The 19,702-nt window shown below is 41.7% G+C and overlaps 1 protein-coding gene across 1 annotated transcript; it reads right to left on the reverse strand.

Moving 5' to 3' along the window:
• Positions 1 to 9,048: 9,048 nt before the first annotated feature.
• On the reverse strand, positions 9,049 to 19,430 carry LOC308691051 (myosin heavy chain, fast skeletal muscle-like). The gene is made up of 39 exons (XM_081365905.1): positions 19,212 to 19,430; positions 18,981 to 19,124; positions 18,738 to 18,894; positions 18,604 to 18,631; positions 18,330 to 18,432; positions 18,072 to 18,164; positions 17,885 to 17,948; positions 17,693 to 17,791; positions 17,509 to 17,612; positions 17,288 to 17,426; positions 16,948 to 17,066; positions 16,706 to 16,855; positions 16,448 to 16,618; positions 16,055 to 16,355; positions 15,881 to 15,945; positions 15,695 to 15,782; positions 15,479 to 15,596; positions 15,273 to 15,396; positions 15,031 to 15,167; positions 14,687 to 14,942; positions 14,354 to 14,596; positions 14,071 to 14,247; positions 13,837 to 13,982; positions 13,658 to 13,748; positions 13,186 to 13,575; positions 12,984 to 13,110; positions 12,663 to 12,781; positions 12,386 to 12,582; positions 12,119 to 12,302; positions 11,848 to 12,013; positions 11,248 to 11,372; positions 10,821 to 11,129; positions 10,486 to 10,689; positions 10,241 to 10,366; positions 9,976 to 10,146; positions 9,790 to 9,894; positions 9,572 to 9,667; positions 9,330 to 9,461; positions 9,049 to 9,078 (listed from the first exon to the last, which is right to left on the reverse strand). Exons 1-39 carry the CDS (start codon positions 19,416 to 19,418, stop codon positions 9,064 to 9,066), a joined length of 5,790 nt encoding a protein of 1,929 aa, XP_081222031.1. The 5' UTR covers positions 19,419 to 19,430; the 3' UTR covers positions 9,049 to 9,063.
• Between the last annotated feature and the right edge of the window lie 272 nt (positions 19,431 to 19,702).

Below are 19,702 nucleotides of genomic sequence, written 5' to 3' on the forward strand. Positions count from 1 at the left end.
TTTATGGGATATTATTCTGAGTTCTCCATTTCTTTACATGCTCATTTAAATTTGGTTTGAACTAGTTTGAATTTTAAATTTAAATTGAGTTGTCTATTCAGCCACTGGTATCCACTTGGAGGAAACAGCGCCACCGTGTGGCCTTGTGGATACTAAGTCGGCATCACTGTTTCCCTCCTTTCACTCTTTCATATCGTCTTCCTCTCCTGATTATTTTTATAAATAGGACTGATACTTTAGGGTATCTGGATTATTATAAGAGATCATTCTTATTTTTACATTTCCTTACATGCTTATTTTAAATTTTAATTTAAACAAGTTTTGAATTTTTTATTTGAATTAAGTTTTATGTTTGCCAGGTTAAGCACAGAGAGGGAGCACGCCCCCTTGTGGTGAAAACCAGCTACTGCGGCCTGCTTCTTCTCCCGTGTTTCAATCCTGTTCCTTTCTATTCTGATTTTAAATTTTTATTTATTTATTTTTTTTTCCTATTATTTTATTCCTACTGTTATTCTTTTCCTTCTCTCTTTCGGGTTAGGTCATTTTGATAATTAACATTATCATAACTTCCTATTGTTTTATCATTATTTAGTAAAACCTTTGACTCTCCTTTCTACAGACATAACTACTCAATTGGTTTTAAACAAGCAAGCCTTAATTCACTTTAAGTTTCCCTTGTTCATCCTTCTGTGTATTTATTGTAGTACTCCCTTTGTGATCTGACAGCCATCTCTGCTTGGTCTCCGGCAAGCGAGCTCACCTGTCCGACGCTACCTGACACTGGCCGTGTGTCTCGGACTCTTCCGAATCTCGTACCTCCGGTTGTGGCACGCCACCCCGACATCAGCAATTTGGCCCGCCAAAAGGTTAAGTCAACGTCAGCGACACACAAGGCAATTTTGAGACAATCACTCGAACTGGGGTCTGCTGAAAGGACCACTCCGAAAGGAGAGTTCCGAGGAAAACTCAATCTTTCCGTGCCGTCTGATGATTGACACCTTGGCTTGCCACTTTGTGCAAAAAGTCGCAAGTGGTTTGAGTGGGCACACCGTGGTACCGAGAGACGAGGTTGTCCGAGGGCACTGCGGTCAAGTGTTGGAGAACCGTCGGAGAGGTTGACCGAGCCACTGGTTTCCACCTGAGTGGCCTCAATTCACCGCAGGTAAACTAAATTTAGTAAAACCCATTCCACTTACTATAAGCCACAGAATATTAGATATCCCCCTGGGTATATTCTAGATGTATGGCCCACCTTCATCTCTTCTCTAAGCCATACCATCTTCGTAGGTTTCCTACCCCCCAAAAGCCCCCACTCACCTGTTGGCCTATCTTAAACCCTAGCAGTGGTAATAGCTTAGGTCTCTTTATCCTCTTGAACACATTCTGTGTTACTATACTGTTTATTTAATTTCAGACCTAGTCATCACTAGTGTTTTGTTTACCTTAGTCTTTTCTATCCCTTGTTCTGTTGTGATTTGTTTCTTTCATTTCACTTAGAGACAGTAACCTTTAAGAGCCACCAAGTAAAGCTGAATAAGAGCCGGTGTCACCACGTGACCCACCAGGCTACTGCCTGCCAAAATCTATAGTTCAGGTCCTTTGTCGACCCAAGTTAATTGGAACTGTCTAACTGTGCATCAGTTAGCCCCAAAATTCTCATAAACGGCATAGCCCGTATGAGTATAGCTCGTTAACCTTAGAACGAACTTGCATTGGTCTCTTTTTGTGTGTGCTGTGCTTCTCTCACCTACAGTGAGCCAGGATGTCCCATTCATCCAGTCCAGCAGTCCACGGGGGCAATCTCTCGACATGCTTGAAAGCAATGACTACCCCCTTCCTGCCCAAGGACGCCAGTGACCTGCAGCATCTGAGCCAAACGCAACTGGACACCAAGCTAGACGAGCTGATAACACACGATCCTACCCAAAGCTACAACTACAAAGACTGGGCCAGGATCGTCAGCAGCGTCACCCACAACTTCGTCGTCCAGGCGAGACTCAGTGAATGGCGCAACATCGACCTGGAGCAGAAAGCAGCAGCGTTACAGCTTCAAGTGAAGGAGGCCCGGAAAGACCAGGCTCGAACCCAGAGTCGTCTAGATCAGCTCCTCCTCGAGACCCAGTACCAGCGCGAGAAAGAGGACGCCACAGATCCAGAGCTACAGAAAGAAGTAGAAAGACTTCAATATACCTTGCAAGATCTTCGCCTTGACACAGACCAAAGAAAACAGTCGGCGAAAGAAACCAGAAGAGAACTCGACGAAAAACTCCAACAAGGCGAAGCTCTCCTTGCAAGAGCAGAGACTGAAATAAAAGACAGAGACGCTAAAGCCAGGGCCTGCGAGAAACACTTGCAAGCGGCCCGAGCTGAGATCCATGAGCTTACTCTGCAGAAACACGATCTCAAAGACGAACTTGACATTGTTCACAGAGAGCTGAAACATTCTTACAGACTGCAGAGTAGCTGGAACGGAAAAACACACATCACAGAGTTTCTCCCGGCCCGCCACTCCAATTCTTTCAGCCAAGAACCCAGAGCTGAAAAGGTAGATGTAAGCCCACGGCTCAAGACATCACCAGCCAGCTTTCAAGAACACCTGTCAGCAGCAAAAGGGGGAGGACCCCTTCAGACAAGCCCCGACAGAGAGTGGAACCACTCTCGACACGACACTGGTAAGCTCAAGCCTGAGCTCACATCAGATAACCACAGTGCATCCACGTCTGAGACAGCAGAGATCCTAAAGGTGCTAAAAGAACTTCTTCACCAGAAACGTTGCAAGAAAGACAAGAAGGACGAGCCAGACATCTTATGCCTAAGCATAAGAACTGAAACCAAACCGTCTGTCCGCCATCTGACTGAGCCAAGCACCTCGAACACTGCTCATCATCCACAGACCACAGAGCTAACTGTCACATCACAACGTGACAGCATCACCCAAGCTCCACAGCTGACAGCTGCACACCATGAACGAAACAGCACACCTCCTCACACCAGGTACCAAAATACCAAGGTACCAGAAAACGCTGTTCTGTCTAACTGCCTCCACAGCAAGCTACACGAGACCGGTCCTAACCACCCAACGACCGTCACACCTGCCATGCCAACATTCCTGGGCAACCTAATCAAAAAGGGGGTGGCCCAAAAACTCTACCTGAACATCACGTTAGAAGAGGAAGTGAGCATGGAAGCCCTGATAGACACAGGATCGGACATTACGGTGATCTCAAATCAACTGTTCCAAAGACTCCAATTTAAAGCTAAGAGACAAGACCGAACTCTTACACCTCAAACTTGTGAACTGAACGTACAGTCATACAGTCAACATGACATCCGGCTCGAACAGGTAGCCCACATTCACCTGACGATTGGTCCTTTGAGTCTAGTCCATCCCGTGTTCATCTCAAAAATGGACACTTTTCCGTTCCTCATCGGCAGAGACCTTCTAGATCGTTTTGAACCGTTACTGGACTTGAAACAGCTCAAAGTCTGGGCTCAAGTACGAGAACTTTGCCCCCTCCAGTCACAGCCAGACGGTCAGGTCACAAAGGTCACAGAGTTCATGGGAACTCCCACAGCCAGCCAAAAAGACGCAGACTCAGCACCAACTGAAGGTTCGAATCCGCTAACCTGCACCTTACAGCCCACCAAAGACTTTGACACTTGCTGCCTCAATGTCATGACTGACCTGCAGCGACATGACCTCATTCAAGCCATTGCCAAGCCTGGTGCCTTAAACAACAAGCTGTGGTCACTTTCAACCCACCCACCCACCCTAGAGGTTGAAAAGCTTACACACAGCATGAGAACTTTACAAGCTCAACTGCCTACTTCAAAGCCGCTTACGCTGGCTCCGCTATTTGAAAAGACAACCATAATGGACATGCGGGCTTTTGTCAGCAACATAAAGACTTTCCTTATCCACCCTCACACGCCGTCTGACCTCACTGACAACCAGTGCCTCAGACCAGTGCATGACACAACGCACATGCTGCGCGTACAGAACAACATTATGAGTTGTGCACCGATTGACATCACTATGCCAAGGCATGTAATGCCACGGCGCACAAAGGGGGATAAACGGCTAATGTTCGTCTATAACGCATCATGTGCTGCACAACACAGCAACAGAGACACTAACGAGACACTGAAGCAAGCGACAAGCCGACAGCAAGATGTGGCAAAACATGGGCCAAGGCGAACTAAACCCAGTCGCCGCCCACAAAGTAAAAAGACTGCCCTGTCCAATCAAAGACAACCCTTGCTGGCCTCTTCCTCCCCTTTCTCTCTCTCTCACCCTGTTGTCTGTACCAGGTTGCTGCTGTGGTTCGCCATGCTGTACTGTCAGCCAACCAGAGGACAGCTGCCACCGAGGGAACGACCGAGACCCCAGATCACTGACGGCAGGACCTACACCCAGCAAGTGCATGTTCGACTCATCCAGCCCCGCCCGGTCTACAGAGCACACCACCCCAGCTCCGTAGCCCAATACATCTGGACAAGTGTCCGACGGACAGAGGACTCCCTCTCTCACGCCGAGGCCAAGGTCGAACACATGTTCAACCAACTTGAGAAAGTGACTGTTGCACAATCGGGACTCCTAAGCACCAACCACCACTCCAGCCAGTTCCTGGGAGCATTGCTCAGAACCGGAGCTGCTGCCAGAACTCTGTTTAACATTGGTGTGTCCAGTGTAAATGCAGCGAACCAGACCGCAAACTCCATGAAGCCGCAGTTTACTGTCTTACAGAGTGACTTTGTCCAGACTCAGCTGGTTACAGTGCCAACGACAGACATGCTGTGGGAGGTTAGCTCCTCCAATGACAGCATAGCCACAGGTGTAATCCCACCATACCTGATACTAAGCCTGATGCTAACTGTGCTGGTTTCCGCCATCAACATGCCAGCTGACTTTCTACAAAAACACCTGGCCTACTCTCTGGGTAGCGCCATCTCACTCTGCTTCGATCCCGAGCAGAGAGAAGTGGGCCTTCTCCTAAATCCGCCTATCATCGAGTCAAGCCAAGTCTACAGACTTACAGACATTTGCAAGGTCAGGTTTTGGGAAAACAACACCCACATCAAGATAAGCCCTCCAGACGTGGTGGCCTACCACGATGGCGACACACAACCGTACTCAGCTCCAAACCTGCACCTGTGCACTATAACCAAAGACATTCATTATCTCTGCCCTGCCGAAGCTAAGCCTCACACACAAGTGACAGAGACGCAAGCAGAGATTGTAGGTGAAAGGTGGTCTGCTAACGCACCTGTGCACACCGCCACTGTCACTCACGACCAGCATGACACAACCAGCCGTGTCAACATGCTCAACCAGAAAATGGGACTTCAAGTACTGAAAGGTGTCATCCTACACCCTGATGGCCTGACATGGTACCAGCTTCCCAGCAAAGAGTACCAGACAGCACTGAAACTACCATCCTCCAAAAACTTCAACGTCACCTTGAATCCAGGACTGGAACTCCGTAGTGAGAAAAGGGGGTCCCAACTCATGGACATTGCTCCTGCCAACAAAGCCCTCCGAGCACCGGCTCGACGGCCCGTCCTGAACACTTCATCTGCGATCCGAGGCTGGAACGCCGCCGACATTGGGCTGTGCACCTTTGCAGGTAATCAGCCAGACCCTAACACTAGGTTGGTTTCCATCCTGTACAGAAGACTCAACGAGATGCGATACAGCCAAGCTCACGAAAGCTGTGTCCAAAGGTTTCAGACGGAATCCCCAGAAAGGGGGTGTCAAGTCAGAGACCACGCCGAACCTCATCGAGCTGAATCCTCAGCTCCAAGCACCACCTGCCTTCCTACCGTCATGATCCACCTGCTACACGACTGTCATGATTCACCTGCCATGTGACCATTGTGATGATTGTCGTCCGACGATGTCCACACGGACTTCACCGGACGAAAAGGGGGAATGTAACAACATTGGCTATCGAATCATTCGTCGTTGGTTTGAATTAACAAATTCAAATACTCTGTGTTGCTAAAAACATTTCTTCCTGAATACAAAAGCTGGTGCACTTTGAACTCGTGAGTGCAAATCAGGCTTTGGCTCCATAAAGATTGGAACCAATTGACTTTTACGACACTAATGTCACCTCAGAGACATTCCAAACCCCCCCTTTCCCCTCTCTGGACCACAGAGAGATAACGAAACTTGAAACCTTCTACACACACACACACACACACACACACACAAACATCCTCCTATAGAAATATAGTTTTAATGTATGTAACTCAGATTTGGGTTTGATCTTCCTGTACGCATGTTTTATTAATTCGTTTGACCATATAATTATGATTTTCTAGAGGTGTGGTTTTGAAATGTATTCTTTAATCAATAGTGTTTTAGTTAGAGAGGGTTCACTAACATTCTCTGGCAATCCCTTCCCCCCTGTGTGGAACTGTGTTTTATTACCTAACGGAATGTTAGCCAGAAGAGCAGAATTAGGTGTTCATCCTAGATATTTTATATGTATAACCATTGAAGAAATATGTAAGCCTGAATGTAATTTCTCTTTTTCATGATTGTTCTTCTCTGTGATGGGTTTTTGTATTCTTGTAAACCGTAAAGGAATAATGTTTCAGATGTGCACCCTTTTTCAATCATTGATATGCCATGTGGATCTTTCTAAAGTCCAATCTTCAATGCCCACTTATCAATGTACACCACATGTTGGGTTCATTTTATTCCTAGGTTGTTAGTTTAACTTTTAAGCTTATTTTTACAGAATAATAATCTATCTCGACGTGTACCTTCGAAACATATCTAATTCGGTATCCACGTAAAGCTCTCCTTGTACTGGAACCAAATGTATGCATCAGGATCTGGTAAAATGTATGATACTATTTTTACCCTCGTTAGATTATAACTGATCACATAATAACGCTGCCATAAAACATGCAAATTAAACTGGGAACTAAGACAAAGACATTTTTCCCGCTTCAGACCTTTGGACGTTCATTGGTTGTTCGCGCGAACAGAGGCGTCAACCCATATTGTCCATAAAAGACCGACTCAGAAAACCCTTCTCTCTCTCATGCCTACGCTCTCTCCTTCCTCCTCCAAAACCCAAGTCCGGACCGGCTTCGGCCTGCTTCTCTTTTCTTTTTATTTATTTCTTTTATGTTTTTCTGTAGTCTAGTTTCGTTTTCCTCTTCGCCTCTGTTCATTCACGAGCTGAATGAACTTAGCCTGAATCATTCCCGGCAACTCTTTGAAGCTCCCGCGCTCGCACGCGCGCCGGAAGACAGCACGCGCACGCCTCCCCTCAGACGACTCGCGCTGCTTTTAAAGACACACAGAACCCTGCGGTCCTACACACCTCATACACAGAGAACCATATGCCATGCAAGTATCGATTATTGAATTGAACTTATGATGTGATTTCTTTGTTGTCTCTTACGGGTTACTTGTCTGTGATTTTTGCCATAGCCAACTGCGATCTCTGATCACAGATTTTTGCTTTCACTTCCGATCTCGTCTCCCATCCTTCTCTCTCTCTCATCCTTTTCTGTCATTCTATCTTTTTCTAATTCTGATCATTTTATTCTCTCTCACTGTTATTCGTTATCTTGTATTGTTTAACTGTATTTTATGTACATAGACATATAATCCGTGTGTATTGTGTAGTTTGATATATTCCTTAGGTCGATGTATTAGTCCAATTATTAAATTCCATATGCCCTTGACTGACTCTGATTTAATTGCCCATGTTACTTAGTCCCTGAAATGTTCGATCTTAGCTATATGCTTTACCTTGGCTACGATTTAAGTAACCTAATTTTAGTCTACAAACACAGAGAGTGTCTTTTCAAGGCCTGGAAAAGATACTCTTTCTCGTGTTTGTAAGAAGGATAATTTTCCTTGAGAGTTAATTTAATCTTACGTACAATCTGTTCGCTGGACAAACAGATTGTTTGATAACTAAATTAATTCCATTAAAGTTATCCCATAACTTCGAGATGAAATAAGAACAATTGATGTATTAATGACGAACCATAACCCGTTATGGTAATCGTTCATATATCAATCTAGTTCAGCTGCGATAAATTAATGTAACTGTAACATACAAAATATTAATCATATTCATGATTAATTATTAAAATTCCCTATAGATCATTTGAGCTAATATTAATATTAATGTAAGACCCATTGTTTTTACACCGGAGTTTGTTCCTAAAGTCAATGTGCAGAGGATGAGTAGAGCAGTCCGTTCTTCGTCTCTTGTGCTGACAATTATAAGGGGGGACACATTTAGTTTTACCACTCTCTCTGAGTGGTAAACGCGATTGTAATGTGTCACAAAGATGCAAAAATTTAAGCTCTAAATTAAAGCTTCAAGCTCACTCCAGGAATGGTTACCTCTTGGGCACTGTTCAAGGGTGTTTCTATTTAGGACATTTGTGCTGCGGCGAGCTGGGCATCACCGCAAACATTTGCGAGATATTATAGACTGGATGTGACTGAGCCATCTGTGGCTCATTCAGTGCTTGTTGTGGGAGCGTTGTGTGATACATCATAGTACTCCACACGTGTCATTCACTCATATTTTTGTATTTCAGAAAAACACCTTGTTGCTTTCTCATTATAGGGTATTATATTATAAATGCATGCATTATATTATAAATTAATTAAATTATATTATATGATATACAATAATAATAGTTCACAGTTCACAGAATATTGCAATAGTCAATAACATCAGTCCAGGGTGGAAACTTTATAGCAGAAATGTTTGAGCGAATGCATTCAGTAAACATGAGAATTAAAATTTATGAAACCTTTTGAACTTTAATGGAACCTTTAAAAGTTCAAATTTGGATTCAAGACACTCTTGATACTCAGCACTCTTGTGATGCAAATAATAAGGTTTAATGTAATCATACAGATCAGATATTAGAGTTGTAATAGTGTATCTTGTTGAAAAATCACACAAAGGCTAATTATTTGCTGAAATAAACAGGTTTATTAAGAAAGGTACTTTTACAATAAACATTCATATTATATGACTTCAGCAAATGCTCCTTTCAACTGTTAAAGATTCATTCTTCTTTGGCCTGGGAAAGAAGGAAGAGTTAAATATTAGTCGTATTAACAAAAATGTTCTTCACTTTACACGACAAAAATGTTCTTCACTTTACATAATAAAGAGAATACAGATGTGCAAATGTCATATAGGATATGTAACACCAGCAAAATGTAATTATTATAGTTCCACTACTTCTTCTAAGAGGTAGTTCATGTATTTGGATAAACAAGTTGAATAAATAATGCAAAAAAAAAAAAAAACTCATCTACTTAGTCTAACCTTTCCAGAATCACGGCTCTTGGCTCTGAGCTTGTTGACCTGAGACTCAGAAATGTCAGCACGCTCCTCAGCCTCCTCAAGCTCATGCTGCACCTTCCTCAACTTGGACAGGTGAACATTGCCTTGCTCCTCCTAAAGTTTATATATATATATATATATATGGTTCATGTATCACGTTTCATCAAATTAGAATTCCAATATAAATAATTACAGTGTCAAAATGTTCTATTAGATTTACATACCGCCTCTTCAGCCTGCCTCTTGTAGACTTTGACCTTCAGCTGCAGTTTGTCAACCAAATCCTGGAGTCTGGTGATGTTCTTCTTGTCCTCTTCAGTCTTCAAAAAAATACGTTTACAAAATTAAGCATTGATCCTTTACTAAAAATAGGCATTGTCAGTACATACACTATTATACAGACTCTTTTGTCCAAAGAAACTTGTGAGGAATATGGTCATACCTGATAAGTGAGCTCTTTCACTCTCCTCTCATATTTGCGGACACCTTTAACAGCATCAGCTCCACGTCTCTGCTCAGCTTCAACTTCAGCCTCAAGCTCACGGACCTAAAGAACATATTTTTATTCAAACCAATCATAATATAACATACTTCACCTTGCCCATATCATAACTATAAAGAGGCTTACTCTGGACTCCAACTTCTGGAGTTGTTTCTTTCCTCCTTTCATGGCCAGATTCTCAGCCTCATCCAGACGGTGCTGCAGGTCCTTCACTGTGACTTCCAGGTTCTTCTTCATCCTCTCAAGGTGAGAGCTGGTGTCCTGCTCCTTCTTCAGCTCTTCTGCCATCATTGCAGCCTTTTGCATTAATACAGAAAGTCATTAGATCCACATTTTTTTACATAAAATTTACGTAAGCGTCTTGTGAAACATTTGGCAGCTATTCTCTCACATCAGTGATGGCCTTCTTGGCCTTCTCCTCTGCATTTCTGGCTTCCTGTACAGTGTCATCAACTTCACTCTGGACCTGAACAAGGTCAGCCTCAAGCTTCTTTTTGGTGTTCAGGAGACTTGTGTTCTACAAAATGGAAAGCAACAGTTTGAACATTTTGAATGATGCTCTCAATTCCCTTAATTTCAGGTAAACAATATAAACAACAAAAAACAATACAATATGCAAAAACAATATGCCCTTACCTGAGAGTGCAGCAGCCCAACACGCTCACTGATATCCACCAGCTCTTGTTCAGCCACTTTGCGGCCTCTCTCTGTCTGCTCCAGAGCAGCTCTCAGCTCCTCAATCTCAGACTGCATCAGAGTGTTTCTGCGCTCCACCATGGCCACCTGCTCCTTCATGTCTTCCTGTCCTCTCTGGGCATCATCAAGGTGCAGTTGGGCATCCTGAACATAACAATAGCTGCAGAATGAGCTTTCGATGTGATTTCTGATAGGCTGTACTTACCATATGTTAGATTATTAAAAAAAATATATGAATACATCCCAAAGTCAAAAAGAAGAATTCCTATGCATACCTTGAGTTGTCCCTGAACATTCCTGAGCTGTTTCTGGGCCTCAGCAGCCTGGCGATTGGCGTGACTCAGCTGAATCTCCATCTCATTAAGGTCTCCCTCCATCTTCTTCTTGATTCTCAGGGCATCATTCCTGCTCCTGACTTCAGAGTCCAGAGAGCCCTGCATGGATTCAATGACTCTCTGGCTGTTCCTCTTGATCTGCTCCATCTCCTCATCCTTCTCTGCAAGCTTCCTGTCAATCTCTCCCTTGATCTGGTTTAGCTCAAGCTGGACTCGAAGAATCTTGGACTCCTCATGCTCCAGTGTACCCTATGAAAAATAAAAACAACATTTAAATATAAGAATGAAAATATACACAGTGTATTGATGAATACATCACTGCATGGTGGTTCTAGCAAAAATTCCATATTGATCTCCAGATACTCACTTCAGCCTCTTCCAGGGCGGTCTGAATCTCTGCCTTCTCAGTCTCCACTGTCTTCTTGGCCTTTTCCAGCTCATGGATGCTCTTACCAGTCTCACCTATCTGCTCTGTCAGATCTGAAATTTCCTCTATAGAGAGAAAAACATATAATATGTATCATAATGCACATTCATTCATAATATGTGCTTACTTTTTAATGCTCACTGAGAATTAGAACATTTAAAGGGATAGTTCACCCAAAAATGAAAATATTATCATTAATTAATTACTCACCATCATGTCATTACAAACCCATAAGACTTTTGTTCATCTTTGGAACACGAAGATCTTTTTGATGAAATTTGAAAGCTTTCTGTCCCTCCATAGACAGCTACACAATTGATTCTTTGATGCTTCAAAAAGGTTATAAAGAGATCATAAAACTAATCCATATGAATTGAGCTCTCAGATTTCATAAGAAAGATCTTAATTTGTGTTCCGAATATGAACAAAAGTCTCACGAATTTGGAACGACATGAGGGTCAGTAATTAGTCAAAGAATTTTCATTTTGGGTGAACAATCCCTTTAAGTTTTTTTTTCTAATTGAATGGCTTCATTCTTACGCTGCAGATTCTTGTTCTCTCTCTTGAGGGTCTCCAGCTGATCCAGGCTCTCCTCATAGGAGTTCTTCATCTTGAACAGTTCAGTGCTGAGTGAACGAGCCTCTTTCTGGGCACCTTCCAGCTCGGCCTGACCTTCCTCATATTTCTGCTTCCATTCTGCCAGGACCTTTGGTGGAGATATTTTAGGATAGAGTTTGTTTAAAAAATGTTGAACAAAGCCCATTCCAGTAATACTTTACAAAGAGAATATAATATGACTAAAACTGTTTACCTTGTCGAAGTTCCTCTGCTTCTTGTCAAGGTTGGCAGCCAAACCATTGGCTCTCTCCACGTCGATCATGAGGTCCTCCACCTCACCCTGGAGTCTCTGTTTGGTCTTCTCCAGAGATGCACATTTGGAGTTCACGGCCTCAACTTGTTCCTCTGCCTCTTGCAGACGCTGAGCCAGCTTCTTCCTGTTGAGTAATACACATTATTTTGAATTCTAATCTATAAAATAGCTGTCAGAGTTAGGAGTATTATACAATAATATACATACTTGGACTCTTCAAGCTCCTCTGTGCGCTGGATGGCATCAGTTTCATATTTGGTTCTCCACTGAGCAACCTCACTGTTGGCCTTTGACATTCCCCGCTGCAGCTCAGCCTTTGCCTCCTGCTCTTCCTCAAACTGCTCACGGAGCAGGTCACAGTCATGACGGGCAGATTGCACAGCATGGGCCAGTGCGTTCTTAGCCTAAGGGACAAAGTCACATTATATTACTGTATTATTGTCTCTACAGTAAAGTAATTCATGAATTGATTATGCTGTATTACCTTAACCTCCTCTTCAATAAGCCTCTTAAGCTCCTCAATTTGCTGAGTGAAAGCTTGTTTGCCTCTGGTAAGCTGAGAAACCAGAGCCTCCTTCTCCTCCAGCTGACGGCCAAACTCACCTGTATAGATTTAGATTCACTGTGTCAGATTGTGTTGTCTCTATCAGTTACTATCAAAACAAACTCTTTGAAAGCAGAATGTAAATAAGTGTGTTTTCTTCTGATAAGACTGTCAGAAATTCAGTGCTATATATAATCTTAATACACCACAATCAGTTACTGTTGGAATACTATTAATTTATTCATGATTTTCATTAGTTACCATTTTCAGTTTGAAGTCTTGCTCTTTGAGCACTGAGGTCATTTAACTGGCGAATGTTCTCATCATTCTTGGATTTTATTTCACTAAGTTGGTCCTCAAGTGTGCGGCACATCTTCTCAAGATTAGCCTGCAAATACAAAAGTCATTAGATAATTGAAAAACTTCAACATGTTATGTATTCTTTAAACATAAAATTTCCTACTTTTCCTTTGGAAACAGCTTCCATGTTGCTGGAAAGATCGTCAATCTCCATTTTGAATTCGCTCTTCTCTTTCTCAAGCTTCTGCTTGACACGCTGCAGGTTGTCGATTTGCTCTCCCAGCTCGGCCACACTGTCTGCCTGCTTCTTGCGGAGGGCAGCAGCAGTAGCTTCATGCTGGAGGGTGGACTCTTCAAGATCACGACGCAGCTTCTGGAATTCAGCTTCACGCTTCTTATTCATCTCGATCTGAGCAGCAGTGGCTCCTCCAGCCTCCTCAAGCCTCTCACTGATCTCCTCAAGTTCCCTGGAGAGATCAGCTCTCTGCTTCTCAACCTTGGCACGAGCAGCGCGCTCAGCCTCGATCTCTTCCTCCAGTTCCTCAATGCGGGCCTATGGTGGTAAGTAGTTAATTAGATTTTTGCTTATCTGTATTTAATTATAATGGTGTAATGTTTGAAAAATCTCACAATACCTGAAGCTCCTTGATTTTCTTCTGGAGTTGAGCACCTAGAGATTGTTCATCTTCAATCTTGCTGAGCAGCTGACTGATTTCAAAGTCTTTCCTGTTCAACAATAAGTAGTTGAAAAAAAAAAAACATTACACAACAATAAAAAATTTCAACGTTTTCAAAGATTTCCTGCTTTAATTACTTTTTTATTTTCTCATCAGATTGCTGCTTGTCATTCTCCAGGTCCATGATGGACTCTTGGGATAATTTCAGGTCTCCTTCAAGCTTTCTCTTGGTTCTCTCCAGGTCCATGCGGAGCTTCTTCTCTTGTTCAAGGGAACCCTCAAGCTACAGGACAATGATATATAAAATATGTTCACAGCAGAAAACAGTTGATTTGATTAATTAATATAATTAATTTACATAATCAACTCACATCATCAACTTGCTGCTCAAGCTTTGTCTTGGATTTGGTCAGGGTGTTGACTTTGTCCTCCTCGGCCTGAAGATCATCCAGTGTCTGCTGATGTGCCTCTTGGAGGGCTTTCTTCTCCTTCGTAACCTTAGCAATGCTCTCATCCTGAGCTGCCATTTCCTCAGTCAAGTTCTTGACCTGCAGGATTTTTTATTCCAAATAAGCTTAAATATTACAATTCATACTCTATATCAATATATAAAACAGAGATTAAATTTAATCTTAAACCAACTCAATCTCTAACCTTATTCTCAGTGGCATGTTTCTCCTTCTCCACTTTAGCCAAGGTGAGCTCCAAGTCATCAATGTCTTTCTTCAGCTCAGAGCACTCATCCTCCAGTTTCCTCTTCTTGGCTGTCAGTTCAGCATTGATTTCTTCCTCATCCTCCAGTCTCTCAGTTGTCTCTTTGAGTTTAGCTTCAAGCTGGATTTTGCTTTTAATCAGACCCTCACACCTCTCCTCAGCATCTGAGAGATTCTCAGAGTCCTGTTAGTAAAATAGATTGCTATTTCATTGGAAACAACCTTGCTCAATTTTAATGTAGCCAAAATCCAGTTAATTATAAAATATACTCACAGATGCTACTTGCAGCTGCAGATCATTTTTCTCTTGCAACAGTGCTACCATCTTCTCTTCAAGCTCCTTCTTTTTGGCTTCAGCCTTAACCAAAGCCTCTTTGCATTTTGTATAGTCCTCTTTCATGTTTGCTAGCTCCTTCTCAGTCTCTGCACTCTGAAGCAGAGGCTTAATCTTGTAATAAACCTTCATCCATGGCCAGTGTTTGACATTCATGAATGAACGGATGTTGTATTGGATGGTGTAAATCGCCTCCCTGTGAATAATTCATCATTAAATGGCATAATCATCATTAAGTTTGCACAGTTATCATTGATGTCATCTTTACTCATCACAATACTCACCTCCTCTCCATCATTTTCACATACTCCCTCCTCATCAGGTAACCACGGCAGAGAGCCTGAGTCATTGTGACCAGAGCAGCCAGTTTCTCATCACGCATCTCCTCAAGAACACCCAAAAGACCAGCTTTGAAGAACACCTGAATTCATGTAAAACAGTAAATCTAAATATATTGATTTAAACTGTATAAGCTAAATGACCATGATCACTGAATCTTTGGAATTTGTAAAGCTAAATAGTGAACCTTTGTATGTCCAAATCTGTAGTCGTCATGATTAATGTCAATGGATCCCAGGAGTTTCTCACTGGCCTTCTTGTTATCCATAAACTGTCCATCTGGGATAACACCGGCATTCAGCACCTTGTATCTGTGGAAAATGTATCAAAATACTTCATATCTTTTAATTAGGAGCCTCCTAGGAAATGCTGTTTTCATGTGGTCCCATTTACCTCTGCTTAAAGTCACCATATTGGATTCTGCTGGGGAAGCCCTTTGTGCAGATTCTGATGCCCTCCAGAACACCGTTACACCTCAGCTGGTGGATAACCAGGAAGTTCTCCATGAGACCTAAAACGAACAGTTTACACCATGAACTTGGTAAATTAACTTCATATATATTGAGAACCAAAATATCTGTACGTTTTTTTTTTATATATATACTTTACCTGGAGTCTTGGACTCATTGGGAATCAGGCAACGCACAAAGTGAGGGTGAGTGCTCCTCAAGTTGGTCATGAGTTTGCCCAAGTTCTCCTGCGGAGAATAGAAAAAGGTTGGCATGCTTTGTATTTCTTTTTTTCTTTTTTTTCTAAAATGAAGCAATATTACTGTGATGTCATCTCTATACATACCCTGAACTGGGAGGACACAGTCTGCATGGAGCCACCCTTCTTCTTGCCTCCCTTTTTACTAGTATCTATTGAGATAAAAATACAAAGGAAACTAGAAGTTGCAAAATAAATGCAAAAACAAGAAAGAAAGTTTAAAACTGAATCAAAGTTTTGTTAAATAGATTTTTTCTTTACCCTCAACAACAGGTGGGTAGAGAGTAGCCAGCAGTTTGACAGAAGACTTCTGGTACAGCTGCAGAACAGAATCATTCAGTGGATCCTTGTTCTTGTCCAACCAGCCAGTGATATTGTAGTCCACAGTTCCAGCGTAGTGAACCAGGGAGAAGTGGGCTTCAGCCTTGCCTTTGGCAGGCTTTGGTTTCTCGAAAGCTTTGTTCTTGCCAAGATGCTGATCATATAGCTTGTTCTTGAAGGAAGTGTCTGAAGCCTTGGGGAACATGCACTCCTCTTCAAGGATGGAGAAGATACCCATGGGCTGTTTATAAAAGAATGTTGTTTATTATCAAAAATAGGAGATTTTGAGAATAGGATCAATGGAAATTAATAAATTCATAAACCATTGATAACCTTCTCAATGAGCTCAATGCAAGAAGCCAAGTCCATGCCGAAGTCAATGAACTCCCAAACAATGCCCTCCTTCTTGTACTCCTCTTGCTCCAGCACAAACATGGTGTGGTTGAAAAACTGTTGCAGTTTCTCATTGGTGAAGTTGATGCACAGCTGCTCCATGCTGTTGTACTGGAGGACAAAAAATGACAGAAACATTTACTACCTTCTGAATGTCATTCATTTTGACATAAAAAGAGATAAAAGAATCATTCTTACATCAAAGATCTCAAAGCCAGCAATATCCAGTACGCCAATGTAGAAATTTCTTTGTTGTTTTGTGTCCAACATCTGGTTGATACGAATGACCATCCACAAGAACATCCTCTCATAGATAGATTTGGCCAAGGCGCTAACAGAGTTGTACACCTGTAAGTAGAATAGAGTGAATATTTTATTCTGCTTCTGCAATAATTAGCCAGAATTTTAGGTTAAACACATATGTATTAATGTTACTATACCTGTGGTACGGTCTGGCCTTTGGTCACATACTCATTTCCGACCTTGACTCTGGGGTAGCACAAACCCTTCAGCATATCAGCAGAGTTCAAACCCAGAAGGTAGGCGATTTTGTCAGCCTCTGTTAAATACATTAATTAAATTATCTTTGCTCTATAGAGTCTTTTATGTAAAATTATAATAAATCAGGCACTAGGTACTTTCCCTTTCATTTTAAGATTTATTGATATGCACGCAACTTCTAGTTTATATTTACACTAAACATTTTATACACAGTTTCTGTTATCAGCAAAGTCAGTGCAATGGTTACTATTTTAAAGCCCAGGATAACACAAGTCTCACCCTCTGTGCCATCAGGCTCAGCCTGCTCCTCACGCTGCTTCTGCTTGAACTTCATGTTACCATGATGCAGCACAGCTCCAGTGAACTTGTAGATGCACATTTTCTCCTCACTTGAGAAACCAAGAATGTCAATAGCATCCTGTAAATTACAGAGAATAATAAAATATATGATTTGCCATATTTAAATAGAATATGTCAATATTCAAATAGCAATGACTCACATCAGTAGCATCCAGCTCAGCTTTATCATCAATGCTGGCCACTGTGATCTGACCCTGACTGCACATGGGGAAGTCATAGGGGTTGGTGGTGATGAGCGACATTTCTGTAAAATACACCGCATTTATGAAAGAGCATCTTACAATATTATTTGAAACATTGAAATAATGAAATATGTGCACCTACCAATAATCTCAGGCTTATGGTTGGTCATCATCTGGAAGAAGATGTGGTAGCCTCTCTCATCTGGAAGCTGGAATGACACTCTAGACTTCTCCAGCAGATCTGTTGAGAGAATGTAGTTGAGTCACAATCATCTGAAGAGTGACAGACAAAGACAACTGTTCAGGATGGATCAATTAAATCATGTCCACCTACATGTCTCAATGTCAGCACTAGCCAGTTTTCCAGTGGCGCCGAAATGAATTCTGATGAATTTACCCTGTTTAAATCATAATAGTATAATACATAGATAATTATTATAATCTCTTTATAGAAAACTATGTACAGTAAAATTGAACACAACTGACCATCTGTAACTGTAAATAAACAGTGGTTAACTTACAAAACGAGAGGAGTTGTCATTTCTCACAGTCTTGGCATTACCATAAGCCTCAAGCAGAGGGTTGGCAGCAATGATCTGGTCCTCAAGAGAGCCCTGTGAGGTTTGAAGGGTTTTCATTTATTTTCAATTGTTTTTCTATTTCATGACTAAACACAATTTATAGGCATTTCACAAATTCACATATCGTATAGTTTGTGAGATGAGTGTAAATCATCATCTTTTAAAATATTATATATGACATAGTTTTGTATCTCATACCTTTATTTTACTGGACTCTTTCTTGACACCTGACACTGCAACTGTGGCAAAGTACTGGATGACACGTTTCGTGTTCACAGTCTTTCCAGCACCAGATTCTCCACTGGTTTATAAGAGATTAGAAGACAGAAGTTTGAAAGACATGTAGACTTTTCAAAGTATATTCAATCTTTGTTCAATCTTAAATTCTATTTTGTAAATATCTCCATAAATTTCCCATCTATGTTATACTTTTAATTTTTGTCATGGTCTGAAATTAAATGAAAATACTTACGTAATCAGGACAGACTGGTTTTCTCTATCTGTTGATTGAAATTTGTAAAATATCCGGTAAATATTTATTATATTAACAGCAACATCTACTTCATCTTAATTAATTCTGTAGAATTCAATTCCATAATGTCTTACCACACTGCATGAACTGATATGCGTTGTCAGAGACAGAGAAGATGTGGGGTGGGGCCTCCATACGCTTTTTGCCTCTGTAGGCAGCCACCACTTCTGCATCATACACTGGGAGCCACTTGTAGGGGTTCACAGTTGCGCAGAAGAGTCCAGAGTAGGTCTGAAATGAGCAGAGACATGGTCAGAGTCCAACAACACAGAAAAAAAAATGAACTTAAATGCTTTTTATGTCGTTTCAGAACTTACGTAGATCATCCATGCAGCATAACGCTCTTTGAGGTTATACAGCACAGAGGCTTCATTGAGATGGGTCATCATGGCCATGTCCTCAATCTTGTCATACTTGGGAGGATTCATTGGGTAGACATCTTCTTCCTTAGCAACTCTCTCCTATAAATTTGATATATTAGATATAAAAGAAAACAATGTTATAAGTAATTTAATGAGCATCTACATGAAATGGAAATTCAAATTTACCTCCTTAGTGTCAAGCAAAACAACTGTGACTTTGCCACCGTCTTTGCTCTTGATTGTTCCCTTGAGGTACAACTCTTTGGCATCAACCACATAGCAGGCAGTCTTGGCATCAAACGGTCTGGCCTGAGCCTCCATTCTCTCCCTCTCAGGCTTACGAAGGTAAATGGCAGCTTTGCCATAAATCTCCATCTCCGCATCTGTGCTCATGGTGGCGGCTTACTAAAGAGAGAAAATATCAACTTATCCATTACAAATTTCATAAATATTCAACAAAGACAAGACACACAAAATATAAAACACATGAATTGTGTTAGGAAAGAGGCATATAAGTGTAGGCTTACTCATGAATACAGACACATAAAACAATACTAGATAAACATTTAAATAGCAAGCAAGAAGCAGGTAAGGGGCCCATTAATGGCAAAAAATGTTGATTGAATATGTCTTTCTGGTGATGAAATTGAAATGCTAGTGTCAGGGGATGGCACATA

Source organism: Scardinius erythrophthalmus (assembly GCF_964197995.2).
Source record: "Scardinius erythrophthalmus genome assembly, chromosome: 5".
NCBI classification, from domain to species: Eukaryota; Metazoa; Chordata; class Actinopteri; order Cypriniformes; family Leuciscidae; genus Scardinius; species Scardinius erythrophthalmus.